Source organism: Corticium candelabrum, chromosome 10, assembly GCF_963422355.1.
Source record: "Corticium candelabrum chromosome 10, ooCorCand1.1, whole genome shotgun sequence".
Taxonomy (NCBI): domain Eukaryota; kingdom Metazoa; phylum Porifera; class Homoscleromorpha; order Homosclerophorida; family Plakinidae; genus Corticium; species Corticium candelabrum.
Genome location: NC_085094.1, coordinates 1,021,230 through 1,036,965, shown reverse-complemented (window position 1 = coordinate 1,036,965; position 15,736 = coordinate 1,021,230). Strand labels below are relative to the sequence as shown.

Genomic DNA, 15,736 nt, shown 5'->3' with positions numbered 1-15,736 from the left:
TGTAACAGAGAAATGTAGTAATAAAATCAGAGCAGTTAATAGTAGTATTCACAAAACATCACTTGTATTTTGTGGTACTTCTTTTTAATTAAGAGTACACCAGTTGATTATACCACTTACTTCTAGAACTTTTCTTTTCTTGTGATTGTCAGTTTTGTGGTATTGCATGGTTTTCTGGTCTGATCTGCTAGACTGGAAAGTTTGTGTGTTCCTTGCAAGACTTACAAGGAATCAGAGAGTTGATGAACATTTTGTATAAAGATGTTTCCGTCTGATGTCTATTGTTACTATTTGTATATTTGAGAACCTCTTGTGTCAGTAGATGTGGAGCAGTTTTACTGATTTTGTTTTTGCACAGGGAGCTGCAGAAAGGAGCCAGTGTTATGGTCCCATTTTGGAGCAGCTAAAAACCTTGTGTCCACTGAGTAACAGGTCAGACATTGCATGTACAATGAACCTTGGATTTAACGATACTTCAAGATCTGCAAAAATTGTGTTGTTAAATCAGAGGTGCTTTATATTAATTAAATCAATAAACACATTGTAAAGGAGCACTCTCATAATCGCAGATGTGCACTTTAGTCGATCTCAATCGAGGTATAGCTTTTGCATTGTAGCTGTGGCACATATATTTTCAAGTGCCTGGCAATTTTGATTGCCAGTAACCCCTTTCTAGTGCAGTTTGTGGGTTGTGCTTGCATAAGAGTCCATAGACGAAACTACTGCAAGGCTGTCTATTTAGGTGTCGATTGACAGGGATGGGAGCAGTGTAAGATTTGAACAATGCATTTTCTTGGTGCCCACTGTGAACTGAGTGTGCTTACTTACTCAGAGGAAGCCATTATTTGAGTAAGCGCTACGTATGGAACAAGACATGTGCTTTCCGGGTCACATGCATAGAGTAGAGAACCCTGTTCTGGCTTAAATTGCCAAGCGCTTGTCAAATTTTATCAAGACTGCAGTTTAGCAACCTTAATTTTACAGAGCTAAGATTTTAGCTGGAAATTTTTAAGAACTATATCTATAAGGCCTATTTACTAGTAGTAGACACAGTTTAGCGCAACCTCTTACTGCAACATCTTGATTCTTGCAATTCCTTTAGTACGAATTAAAGCGTACAGCACTTTGTGGTTCCTGAATGTTTGAATTGTTGCACCGAATTTAAGAGCGATGAAATGCTCATGTGCTGGCATGAAGGTGCTTCTTTAAAGTACGTACTTCTTTATTTCTGACATTTTCATTGTCTTTTTAGAGTGTTTCTTTCCTTTACCGTTGACGGTAGCTAGCATTTTGCCAGTAATGAAAAAGGCAAATGGCAAAACTAGTGTATACGCGGTCTTAGCAGTTGCAACCCACGTAACATCTTTGTAGCAATGGAGCTGTTATATTCAACAGCATGTATACAGCACAGACAGAGACAAGTGGCCATAAAACAAGTTGTAAATAAATCTGAGGCTGTTAAATTGAAAGTTTTTTACAATACTTTTGCTTAATTGTGCCGTTAAAAGTCCAGCGTCATTCAACTTGAGGTCGTTAAATTCAAGTTTGCTGTAACTTGAATGCTGGGGAGTGAGGATATGCACCTTTTGCTAACATGTGATACACATGAAACTTCAAATTTCAAATTTGCCAACATTGCCTTGTTACTATGGAAGATGCTAAAACTTTAAGAAGTCAACGTCTTCAAATTAGTGCTACTTATACCTTGTGCATCAGAGCAGTGGTCAGAAGCATGTGTATGATCACTGATGGTAACTGCATGCATCTATAATTAATGGCACTACTTGTTTGAATAAGAGCTGACCTCTGGCAAGTGGTAAGTTTAATTAAGTAAACAAATAATGAAAAAAAAGTAAATTTGTCTTGTTGCATCAAGGTATTGTATTTAAGCATTGAATTACAAATTCAAAATTTTGATTTAACATATGGTTTGATTTAACATATGGTTTGATTTAACATGTAGAATATGTTGTATTACCTATGGCCAAGCCATAATTTTTGCATGCTCCATTTATCCACATCATATTTTCATTCAAAAGTGTACATTATTTGTTAGTTTCCTTAGTGCGCTTTGCTGTATTGCATTGAAAGGCAATTACGAAATAAACAAAGTCTGTTTTTACATGTGCATTGTAAGAAGTGCAAGAGGTTAGATGTAGATGGTGTGTAAATTTACTGATTTGGATGTCAGATGTCAATCACAAATGCTTTTATAAAATTACTTTATCACCAACCATGATAGTTGGTATATAGGGATGACACTGGTCATTACACCCATACATTAGGATAATTTGAAGTTTTGAATTAACATTACATCAAAATCCAATTTTGACACTGCAGACATGTTTGTAGATTCAAATATGGGAAAGCTGAAAATTGGTGTTAATTGCACTCTGCATTATCAAGTTATTCACTAAAGTCCTTTTGTCGTTGACGTTGCTTAGTTCCAACTCGTATAGCTCAAAACCAGATGAGGTAGTGTTGAAATTTTGTATACATGTTGAATTCCATGACACTGCATGCAGTGCAAATTTCAATGTTTGTGGAGCGTGTTGTTACCTGTAATTAAAACCATAAAAAATGGCACATCATATTACTTTGTGATAGACACAAATTCTGCATTAACTTTATAAAGGAGAAAAGTATAATGACAAAACTTTGAACGTTTATGAAGCTTCTCGTAACGAGTTTGTTCCTGTGAAGATAATTAATTATATGGGATTTGCAATACGGCTGTAGACGCAGGTGTAACGTGATCACTTCTGCAATTTGTAAACAACAAAAAGACACTCTTTGATAACACCCATAAAATTTTGCGCACGTGCAATGTGTGGTTTTAATATATACTATAGTCTCAGTAGAGGCATTCACAGAGGTTAGGCTCGACTAAAGAAGAGAGCCGAAAATGTAACCTCTACCTCAATTTCAATGTTCAACTTCAATTTGATTAATTAATGTAGCTGTATGGATAGGTTTATGCATTCTGTAGCACATCTACTTATATATTTCCTAATAAAATACATACACAATACATTCCCAAAAAACTGAGTCAACCAGAGTTTAATTTCAAGTCACCTAAACATAACCGAAGAGGCATCTTTGCATTGTAATACTCTAAACATACTGAAATTTGTTCATGCAAATGTACTAATGCTTTTGACTACTGGTCAGTTTGTTGTGTATTGCTTGTCTCAGTGCAGTAGTCTTTGTAATCTTGAAACTGGGTGTAGTCCATAAATCAAGTGTCTCTAGTATCCATGGATAGCAAGATGAGCTAGCTGAAACATCTCAATCATATTTGTCGCCTTTCTCCAATTCTCCAGCTGTTATAACATGCGGGCACGCACATTATTATGGTGCACACACACACACACACACACACACACACACACACACACACACACACACACACACACACACACACACACACACACACACACACACCTACACACACATGTGCGCGTGCTGTTGTTGTGTGTGTTGTATATATGCATACAACACACGCTTGCACACACGCCGTTGTTGTGTGTGTGTTTGTACAAATACAGTATTGACATGTCAATTCCTCTTTACAATGCCGGATACGGCTTCAAAACATTTTTTGTTCACAGCATAGAATACACCTCCCTGTTATCGCAGCACTGGGTTCCCAGCACAACCAGTGCATGTGTTGTTGCTTAATATCAACACAATCTTTAGTTTATTTACAGGACACTTTTTTTAATTGATAAAGAGCATCATTTCATTATGTCTCAAGATACCAGCTTATTTATATGGTCAACGAAACTCGAATAAGCATGCTTCGTGCAGTAAAAATGAGACAAGTAGATAAAAATTTTCAAATTTGAAACAGGGGAAATAGGGATGGTATGAATGGTAAAGAGACAAGATATGGATGACTGTTGTGCTCTTGCACAGTATGTGCATTAGACTCACCCTTGATATTGATGATAGGCAGCAATAACTTCTACCACACAGGATCTATATTGTAACTACTTAAAGTGCATCAAGTAAGTGTCACTACCATAACACTGTTGTGACAATTGATTAAGAAGTCTACATGTGTTGTTTGTGTTGTATGCTTAATTGAGCCACTCATAATATTAAAATTTTGTTGACTTATTGTTGATTTTTAGTTATTTACTTTGTGTATGCTTTTGTCTGTTGTGTGTGTTATGGTGGAATCTTGTTTCAGTTGTCAATCAGTATCTGTGTTAGTGCCGGGTTCTGGGCTTGGAAGATTGGCATACGAGATTGCTAAGCTTGGTTTGTCATGTAGTATTGCATAGTTGGTATGTTGTAGCATTCACACTGTATTGTATTCCACAGGATATCGTTGCCAAGGAAATGAGTGGAGTATGTTCATGTTAATTGCATCTCAGTTTATTCTCAACCGGTATAGTGTTATTTGCTTGTTGTGCTGCATTGTCTGATGTACTGCGACATGCTTAACTAAAGCCTGATTTACTGCTTAAGAGGTGAAGGGCGATGATTGGCATGCTACTACCATCATTGTTGAGTATTATGAATATGGTGTGTGTAGTAGAGAATAATACAACCAAGATAGCAGCATGTTGTCTGTTTTTACGATTTTTGCTGTCTGAGTAGCACTGAGTGACTGTCTGGACTTTCACTAATCACAAACTTATAAAGAATTACGTGTTTATTTGAAAATATTTGAAATCCATCAGTACAACAAGGCAGATTACGAGATTGCAGATGATACAGCAACAAGCAGTACTTAAACAGAGAAGGCAAAGTGACTGTATGGTATACAGGTAGGGAAGAAACTGACTTTCAGAAACTAGACCAAACAAACACAGTGAGTGCAGTAGTAGCTAATTTATGTATGAGACTAGAACATGGCAACCATTACCATCTTAGAATTTGTCAGCCATTCTGGTTTTAACTGATGAATGAGAGACGTGTACTGTGAATCAGGCTTAATGCATCTCCTTGCTGCTTTTTATATTGTTGATAGTGTTGTTTAGCTACCACGAGACTTCAAGACTGCTTACTTAAATTTGATGTGTGGTAGATTGGCTCTGCATCAGTGTAGTTAGATGCTTTATTGAGGTTTTCATCTTGAAAATATTATGAGTTAACAGTAAGTGCAAGGCATTGTTGATTTCAGTGAGCATTGGATATCATAAGAATAATTTGGATTATATTTTAGATTTTATCGACATTTGTAGCTAAGGTGAGGGTTGGTACTGCAAGCTAGAGTTGATATAACATGAACATAATGTGACTAAATAGAAGTTTGAATTGACATATTAAAAGCAAAATTAATGTGACTACCCTTGCATTTGATCTAGAATAGTACAGTCTGTAAGTAACATATTTTGACTACCGATTTACAAATGTCAAATCAAATTGACAATTTGTGATTTCAAATATTTTAACCATTACATCAATCTTGGAGTATATAAAAACAATTTTTCAGCTGTCATTGAAAGACAGTTAGCTTTCAAATGAAGGTAAAGTCAAATCGAATTTTACCAAAGCCATCATTCTGTCAATCAATTTTCAGGCACACCCATGTCCAAGGACATGTACAATTCATGTACAAAGAACGTTAATGTATAGAAGAACAAATGGTGGTATTCTTTTTTGATAGGGACTGCTAAATCTTTGTCTTTCTAACCCAGGATCTGCTTAGACAGTACTGATGAGAACTCATTTTCTCTGCATTTAGCTTCCAGTCTCTTGTCTCCTCCTTCACAATGCTACAGCAACACACGTTTTTTCGTACATCCTTGTACTTGTTGTACATAAACATAGGTGTCTGAAAAGTTGATTGACAGAATGCTGACTGTTTGGAAATTTGATTTGGTTTTATCTTCATTTGAAATGACACCTTCAACATTTTCTTGACATAGTCTGAGGTTGATGTGACAGTTAGTGGTATGAAATCACTAGCTGTCATTTTAATATGGCATTACATAAATTTGAAGTGACAGAGAACACATTTGATTTGATAGAATATGAAATTGATGTGACAATGATCACATCACATTGATGTGACTACACGTGAATTTGGTGTTGAATCAGTTGCACATAATCAGATTAAAGCTGTAGAACAGGTGGATTAGTAGGAACATTATATCTTGGAGTTTTGTGCTTTCACGACATTTTGTCTAGTGGTAACGAGGTTATTGCCGGTACAAAGTCTTTGTTCAACTGCTTTGGGATTATACTGGCCATGTTAGCAATGCTGCTTGTTGGTGCATGTTACAGAATTAATTTCTGTCGAATACAATGATTACAGTTCATAATAATATTGTACACTTCTAATACACACTAAAATATGCATGATAAACTGCAGTGTGCTCGTTTGAGTTGTATGGTAGTGGTATTTTTTGTATCTGAATTGGGTTAATGGTGATGAGTATCTCTTTCTCTTTGCTGTTTATCCAAGCTTCATATTTGTGTGAAAGGCAAGCAAACTTGCAAGTCAGTTTGCATAGAACAAGACATTCTTCAAAACTAATTTATGTACTAACACTGATTTACATGTATATGTACTATTTATTCCTATGCATCAAACACAAGTTGTAGTTTCATTTACGACTTGGCAAAGTCACTATCTTTTGCCATGGCATTGGCACTTTGCATTTTAAAAGCACATAATACCTAGGCTTGAGAGTCCAGCCGGTTAACTCCCCTCGCGGCAGAGAAAGATGGTAAGATGGTCTTTGTCCGCCGTGGGGGGGGGGAGTTAACTGGCTGGACTCTCAAGCCTACATAATACCGGGTATGCTTCTAAATTAATTAATAGCTGTACTGTTTGTTGTGTATGTGCATGCATGCATGCTTGTGTGTTGATATCAGTTTGATGTATTTTAGAGTGAAAGGGACAAATGTATTTGTTATATATCCTTGGGTTCATAACTTCTGCAACAACATGAGTAGTGGAGATCAGTTGAACAGCTGCCTTATACCTGATGTTGACCCACATGATTTGCCGCCAGCATCAGACTTTTCTATGACAGCAGGAGATTTCAACGAGGTCTATAATGAAGAAGGTTGTTTTGCTGTTCTAGAATGTATTTGAAACAGTAAGTGGTAAGTGGCATTATGTATTGTAGATACGTGGGATTGTGTGGCAACATGCTACTTCATTGATACTTCACCAAATGTAGTTGCGTATATTGAAACAATTCAAAGGATCTTAAAACCCGGAGGACATTGGATTAATTTTGGTCAGTGTCTACTACTTAGTTGTAATTGTTGACTACATCCTGTATCAACATTTAGAGTTTGCATGATGTTCTTTGTTGCATTAGGACCACTTCTGTACCATTTTGCAGACATGGCCAATGAGCGATCAGTGGAGCTTAGCTATGAGACAATACGAAGAATAATGTTGAAGCATTTTGGTTTTGAACTACTGGTGAGTTGAATCTGCATAATTAATTAATTAAGGGTGTATCATCTACCTGTTCAATCACAATAATTGTTTTCTACAGAAGGAAGAGGTACGGATACCTTCTACGTACATCCAGAGTCCACTGTCAATGATGAAATTACAATATGAATGTGTGTTCTTTGTTGCAAGAAAACCGTTGATATCAAAATAGTGTTATGGAGTTACACCAGCAACATGTTCAAATACTGCAGATACAGTTCACGTATCAAACTAAATCAAACTTTCATCGCTATAGTCCAAGCTCCTGAACAAACAAACAACAAAAAATCACACGTTTCTGTACGTAGACGTCTTATAACTAACGAGGTGTGGCTTACAGAATCAATGTCAAGGCTATATTTGTGTTTGTACGTTGGACCAATGTTGGCTGTTGGTTCCGTCCTATCTACTCGTGTGCCCTTGCTGGTTCCCACACATTGTAGACACTTGTAACCGCTTGATCGTTTGGACATCAATCCTGTCTGGATGCAGGCTGGACACCACTGCAGCCCACATACAACACAGATGACACGCCCCTGACCACCGCATCCACAACCAGGGCAACGGAGAGCGCTGTATGCGACCAAAAAAGCAGCAAACACTACGTAATACGTACAGTAATTACATATGTAAATCATTTTATTGACGGAACCTTGATTTCGTGTCCTTGTCATACCAGGTAGCTTGTGCACTCATTATGCAGGATCTCTAGCTAGAGATACGTCTAAATAAATTTGAAGTCCAGCAGTGACGAGTCAATGGTGCATGCGCCAAACTCGCGACTCCAGTATCCCCAAACCTGGTTTTGACTTTGCAGCCTCGGATGCCTGCACGGCGGCTAAAGCTAGACATGGCTACAGCTACGAAAACACTTCCATGCGTTTCCTACCGTCAGCCCTATGCAGCTCTTGTGCTAAATGGCGTCAAGACCATAGAATCTAGATGGAGTCCTATATACAGTGAAGTTTGCGAGAAAACTGTAGCTGTTTATGTGACTTGGAAAGAATGGGAGGGTGTTGAATGGAGAGACGTATTGAAGGAGAGAGGAATGAGCAATGAAGAAATAACTGAAGTTTCTGCGCTTGCTTATGGGATGATGCGAGGCCAAGTTGTAGGTATGTACTCTAGCATATAATAATTCCTGTGTGTGACACTGCATTGTAAAAATATCTAACAATACTACATAATAATTTTTACCAAACAACATATATTTGAATAGATTTGCACTACGTCCATACTGCTACATTTGCAAAGAAACGCTAAGCTCTAAAACTAGAGTGTTTGTGCTAGTAACATATACGTGCAATATAGCTAACTAAAGAATCTTAGAGAAAACTATTTTGTTAGCAAATTAAGAAAGTTTACTAATGAGTTAGTGAGCTAAGCAGCCATTGACCCAGGGGCATAACGTGACCTCTAGAAATGGGGGCTAAACTTTGATGCTACTTGGCACGTCCATTTTTATGGACACGCTCATTTTTGTTGGCTTCTAATAATATTATTGACTGATACGGTAGAATCAGTGGCAGATCCAGACTGGAAAAAAGGGTGCATGTATATACTATACACAGCTTGGGTCCTCGCATGTATTTACAGTCCACAATTTGTATGACCATGCCTACAAATGATGGGCTATAGCCTGGTATAGCCCGTGCCACACTACGCCCCTGATTGGCGACAGCTTGCTCTATGCCTCCTTCATATTTGTAAACTCTTTACTTCATTCTGCATCCTCTCGTGCACATGACAGCAGATCTAATACGTGCATAGCAGATTCTGCATTGTAGCCAGTTGATTGTCATGTTGTATGTGAAATGAAGCTTTTCAGCCAACAACGTTGTTGCAAGATAATAATAATAATAGATTCAAACCTTGTGGTGACAGCAATATAATGAAACGAGTCTGTTGGTTCTTTCTCACTGTCTATTTGACTATATCTGTGAGAGTAGACTTGTTTCCATCGATGGGGAGTTTCTGTGATCTGGCGTGGGGACCGTTGACAATGTTCTGGTAGTCATTGATATCTACTGGGCGTGCTGTTTAGAGCTGGCAAAATCCTCGTAGCTCACACAATCAACAATTGATAAGCCAGTTACTAGTGCCAATTGATTACACGGAGGAAAAATGTACCTCTCTGGGACTTGCCTGTCGGGTTGGTGGGCGCCCAGTTGAGGGTAAAGACCCCACTTTTTCTATCTAGAGGGTGATGACGACATAATAATTGTCGGTTTACTGCACAGCTGCAGGGTAGTCTTTCTAAGGACAACAAGTCACAGAACCTGCATGGAAGTGGGATCGTCTTGTCTGATGGTGTCTTCGAACAAGCACCTCAGACAGATGCGAAACATTTCCACACTTGCAGCAGTTCTCTTCATGTACAGTCCTGGAGCAGAAAACCTATGCATGGTCAGTATCACTGTCTCACTGAGAAACCACCTGTGGACATGAAAGAGACGTACAGATGGCTGAAGTCATCGAATCTTCCTGCTGCAACTGAGGGACTGGTTGTTGCTGGTCAAGACCAAGCTCTTTGGACTCGGTATTATGAGCGCAACGTTCTGCATCGAGATGTCAGTCCCACTTGCCGCTTGTGCAGTGCAGTGTAGGCCTGGAAACAGTTGACCACATTGTGGCAGGCTGTAGTGCCTTGGCACCGATGGACTACACTGATTGACGCAATCAGGTGGCCTCCATTATCCACTGGGACATTTGTCGTCATTTTGGGTTTTTAGTGGAGAGCAGATGGTACTGGCATTATCCTGATAGGCTTGTGGAAACGGACGGCACCACGATGATGTGGGATACAGCCATCCCTACTGCTAGGAACATCGGTGCCAATCGTCCTGACATTTGTTTTAGAAATAAGAAGACAAACACTTGTCTTCTTATTGATATCAGCTGTCCTGCTGATAGCAACATTGCCAGGAAACAGGCTGAGAAGTTGACGAAATACAGTTACTTGCGGGTGGAGGTAAGCTGCATGTGGCAGTGTTGGACACTGGTTGTTCCAGTGGTGTTCGGAGCGTTGGGCACAGTGCACGCAGGTATTGCATGGTGGCTGGACATTATTCCAGGTCATCACAACCTGCAGCACTTACAGAAAGCAGTGCTTATTGGATTCACTCGGATTCTACGTAAAGTCATGTCTTCTGTCTAGACAGCCATGATGGTCTAAGCACCTCTGAGGCAGGGTTTGCCTCCGGTGCTTGCAAGAGACCTTACGAACCAGAATGATCTGGTTGCATGAGCACGACATAATAATAATAATAAAATAAAAGTCACCGCCACGGCTTAGTGGTTAGCGACAATGGCTACCACTTCATGATTTGGGGCTCAAACTCCAGTGACGACAATAAATTATGAAACTTGTTTGTTTTTCTTTCTCGTGTCCAGCTTTGTCCATGAGACTATGGACTTGTTTCAGTCATTGGGGAGTTTCTGTGGTCTGGCGAATGGTTCGTTGGCGATGACGTTCAGCACTTTCTTGGTGGTCATTGATATCCACTAGGGATGCTGTACTGAGTTTGCGGTCACCGTAATGTCAGCAATCTATATCGAATTGGCTAGTCATTGATCACCGTGTGGACTACACAGAAACATGTACCCTGCTGGGCTCACCTGGCTGGTTGATGGGCGCCCAGATGGGGGTAAAACCCCACTTGCCCATCATGGAGGGACATAGCGACACAATATGCCTGTGAAAGGAGACTTGTTTTTGTTGATGGGGAGTCTCTGTGATCTGGCGTGGGGATGGCTGGCAATGAGGATCAGTGCTTTCCTGATAGTCATTGATATCTACTGGGCATGCTGTTCAGAGCTGGTGAAATCCTTGCAGTGCACACAATCAATCGATAAGCCAGTTACCAGCTTTGTGTGGATTACATGCAAACATGTACCTCTCTGTGACTTACCTGCCGGGTTGGTGGGCTCCCAGTTGAGGGTAAAGACCCCACTTACCCTACTGAGACGGTGATGACGACATAATACGTGGCTTAGTGGTTAGTGACAATTGCAACCACTCCATGGTTGAGGGGTTCAAACCCCAGTGACGACAGTAAATTATGAAACTTGTCTGTCTTTCTTTCTCATGTTTCTCTAACTACGTCCATGAGACTATGACTTGTTTCAGTCGTTGGGAGTTTCTGTGGTCTGGCGAACGGTCCGTTGACAATGATGTTCAGTGCTTTTCTGGTGGTCTTTGATATCCACTAGCCATACTATACTGAGTTTGGGTCACCGTAATGCCTGCAATCTATAACAAATTGGCTAGTCATGATTGCCGTGTGGACTACACAGAAACATGTACCTTGCTGGGCTCACCTGCCGGGTTGGTGGGTGCCCAGATGAGGGTAAAGACCCCACTTGCCCATCATGGAAGGGCATAACAACACGCAATAGCCTAGTGGTTAGAGTTCTGGTTCTCTAACCATGATGGCCTGGGTTTAATCCTGGGTTGCGACAACTATATAATGAAACGAGTCTAGTTGGCTATGTCTGTGAGAGTAGACTTGTTTTGTGAGAGTAGACTTGTTTCCGTCGATGAGGAGTTTCTGTGGTCTGGTGTGGGGATTGTTGGCAATGAGGATCAGTGCTTTTCTGGTAGTTATTAATATCTACTGGGCATGCCATTTAGAGCTGGCGAAATTCTTGTAGCGCACGCAGTCAATGATTGATAAGCCAGTTACTAGCACTATAAGGATTACACGGAAACATGTATCTCTCTGGGACTAACCTGCCGGGTTGGTGGGTGCCCAGTTGAGGGTGGAGACCCCACTTACCCTACCTAGAGGGTGATGACAACAATACTGTTTCAGAAATAAGAAGACAAACACTTGTCTTCTTATTGATATCAGCTGTCCTGCTGATGGCAACATTGCCAGGAAACAGGCTGAGAAGTTGACAAAATACAGTTACTTGCGGGTGAAGGTAAGCTGCATGTGGCAGTGTCGGACACTGGTTGTTCCAGTGGTGTTCGGAGCATTGGGCACAGTGCATGCAGGTATTGCACAGTGGCTGGACATACCAGGTCATCACAACATGCAGCACTTACAGAAAACAGTGCTTCTTGGATCCAGTCAGATCCTATGTAAATTCACGTCTTCTGTCTAGACAGCCATGATTGTCTAAGCACCTCTGAGGCAGGGTTTGTTTCCGGTACAAGAGACCTTAGGAACCAGACTGATCTGGTTGAGCAGGACATAAAATAATAATACATGGTTTTGGAGTTCAAACCCCAGTGATGACAGTAAATTATGAAACTTGTCTGTCTTTCTTTCTCATGTTTTAATGCCGGGTTGGTGGGCACCCAGATGGGAGTAAAGACCCCACTTACCTATCATGGAGGGGCATAACGACACATAGTAGACTGATAATCCTCTTGCATCATTACCTGTGGTGCTAATGATGCAAGAAGATCATCAGTCTACTAATTACTTGGGAAATGGCTTCTTTGATCAGCCAGTCACTGTTCTGTCTGGAGACTGCACATCTATGGATGGCACTTTGGATAAGGTCAGTGCAGAGCTACTAAGGAATCACCATTCCCTTGTAACTCTGTGGACCGTGATCTGATGACCACACATCAGACCACACCGTGATCTGAAAGACCGTCCTTCTCGGCTAGAAAAGATGGAGACTCTGACTTCTCGAATCAGTTTAGTTTACTGCCAGACAAAGGACGGTCCTTCACTTGATGGTGATGCTGCTGTAGACCCTGTACTCTGTCGGGAGTTTCTTGATGAGCTACAGAAAGTCAGGCAAATTCCTATCTGTGAGAGACCACGTCATTCAAAGATCACTGTGAACAGCGTGACCCTGAAGCTTATTGATGCTCTTAATGCAATCATCAATTTAGTGAAGGTGAACCAGATATGAGTGAAATCAGTTACCTGGTGTATGCTGCTGCTTCACTAGTGTCCAAAAGGCATGGCTCAAAGATGGCAAAGTCAACTAATTCTCAAACACCGACACGGAGACGAAGACTGGATATGGAGATTCTTGCACTTTAGCAGGCAATTCTATGTTGCGGGAAGTTATGTGGGAGTCATCGAGCATTCGTTTGTTACACGAGCTGCAACTACTCCGTCATCAATGGAGCATTCCTCGTTTGGAGACTTGTGAGGTCACCATAAATTGGCTGAAAATGGAACTGCAGTCCAAGGTTGAGCAGGCTAGGAGACTGGAAAAGAATCGTAAGAGACTTTGCCAGAATGGTTTGTTTTAACGGGATGCTGGGCGGTTTACAGGGAATTGGGTAAACAGCCTATCCAGATCACTTCCCCACCATCTGAGTCTGAGATTGAGCAGTATTGGGGTGATATTTTAGAAACTGAAGTGTGTCATAATGAGGCTGCCTTCTGGCTGAGGCGAACTGATGGTGAAACGTACCGGGCAGCTGAGCAGCAGTGGCCACCTATCTCAGGTGATGAGGTCACATTGTATCTCAAGAGGATAGGGAACTGGAAGTCTTCTGGACCAGATCAGTTTATGGTTTCTGGGTCAAGCGCATCACATGTCTTCACGGTAACTTGACTTGTAACTACAACCTCCTGTTTCAGGACCCGGACTCTGTGCCTGACTGGTTAACTCAGGCAACAACTACCCTGATACCTAAGAATGACAAGACTGACCAGGCCAAAATTACCGGTCTATCGCTTGTCTGCCTGTCTTCTACATGACCCTTACCTCAGTTGTCAGACAGAGGATTGCAGGGCATTTGGTTCAGGGAAACCTCAAGGCATCGGAGCAGAAGGGTTTTCAGCGGGGTTCCTTTGGTGCAAAGGATCAGCAATTTGATTAACAAACTGCTTACCAAGGACTGTAACACCAGGCACATGAGCCTGAGCAAGGCTTGGGTGGACTACCAGAAAGCCTATGACAGTGTGCCACACAGCTGGTTACTCCAATGTCTTCAGTTGCATAAGATTAGTCCAGTCTTGGGCAGGTTCCTGCCACATTTGATGAGGAGTTGGAAGACATTGATGGTGCTTTCCTACGGGAATGATACCATCAAGACGAGGCTCGTGTGGATCAGCCGAGGTATTTTCCAGGGTGATTTTCTATCTCCCTGTGTGTGTGTGTGTGTGTGTGTGTGTGTGTGTGTGTGTGTGTGTGTGTGTGTGAGTGTGATAGTGTGACATTGTAATTTGTAGTCAGGTGACATGGACTTATATGATATTGTCTGATGCGATGCGATGTGATGTGATGTACGTGACCTGACTAATGTAATTTGATGTGATATAATGTGATGTAGCTGTTGAACGTTAATTAAAGAAAGAACTAAAGATGTGGTTACAAAGAATGCATGCCATCATTCTATAATGCCATACTCATCTGTTCAATCAGCTATTAGGTTTAGTTTTTGGTATGCATGCAGCCACAGATTACAGTCAAAACACAATCACAAGCTATGCAATGTTTGACTGTGTGCTGTTGTATTGTAGGTGTTGTGGATGTAGGGATTACGTGGAAGTGCTCTGATGAATCAGCAGCCAAACAAATGCAACAACTGGAACATGCAGCAGTTCTTAGACCTCTTACTGACAAATATCTTACAGAGTTGTCTAACCCACGTTGGTTGACTTGTCCATTAGAAATTGCTAGAGGTCAGAAAGGAGTGTTTGAAGTTCAAGTTCCCTTGCACGCACTTCCCAAGTAGAATGATTTTTTTGTTTGCTCAATATTATAGTGAGCTGTGATTGGTCTGCTTTACAACCACTCATAAATGACCTCGAAATGCGCACTGTTACTGCATGTTCCCGCATATGATGTTGCCATGTATTTAGCTTTACAAGCTTGCGAGTAATGCAATTAAACTTCACATTATGGAACTTGTTAGAAGAGAGCCAGCAGATTGGTATATGAAGGCTAGTTGCTGTAAATTGAACTAAGCAAGAAACATGATTATGGATGAGTGGCAAAAGTCTAATGTTTTCTAATATAGTGTCAGTCAATAAGTAAACTTGCCAAGCTTGTTTCTGAAATAAGCCAAGGAATCATACTGAGGTGTTCACACTAAATCATAGATAGGTGAATTGTAGCATTTAGTATAGACAAGAACTTGAATCATACTATCAAGACTGCTTATAGATTCACTCACATTCAAGTACTGCAACAGAGACAAAACATATGAGATGGAGTACACGTATAATATCATGACAACACTCTGCATTGATGTGACGTCATGTAAGAAAATATGCTACCCCTTCTGGAAATCCTGGATCCGCGTCTGTTTCATTCACTACTACTACCTTTAATTAGTGCATCATGTGTTATGCGTGTGCCAAACTGCCTAACGGCGCTAAGAGAACTAAAGTAATGATTTTG

General features: G+C 40.6%; 2 protein-coding genes across 2 annotated transcripts; both read left to right on the top strand.

The window, feature by feature from the left end:
- Positions 1-202: 202 nt before the first annotated feature.
- On the top strand, positions 203-7,782 carry LOC134186067 (carnosine N-methyltransferase-like). The gene is made up of 7 exons (XM_062653975.1): positions 203-432; positions 4,196-4,266; positions 4,330-4,396; positions 6,850-7,028; positions 7,092-7,205; positions 7,290-7,396; positions 7,473-7,782. The coding sequence occupies exons 1-7, from the start codon at positions 323-325 to the stop codon at positions 7,581-7,583; spliced, it is 759 nt and encodes a 252-aa protein (XP_062509959.1). The 5' UTR covers positions 203-322; the 3' UTR covers positions 7,584-7,782.
- Positions 7,783-8,234: 452 nt separating this feature from the next.
- On the top strand, positions 8,235-15,318 carry LOC134186068 (protein EOLA1-like). Its single transcript, XM_062653976.1, has 2 exons — positions 8,235-8,526; positions 14,854-15,318. Exons 1-2 carry the CDS (start codon positions 8,235-8,237, stop codon positions 15,066-15,068), a joined length of 507 nt encoding a protein of 168 aa, XP_062509960.1. The 3' UTR covers positions 15,069-15,318.
- Positions 15,319-15,736: the final 418 nt, after the last annotated feature.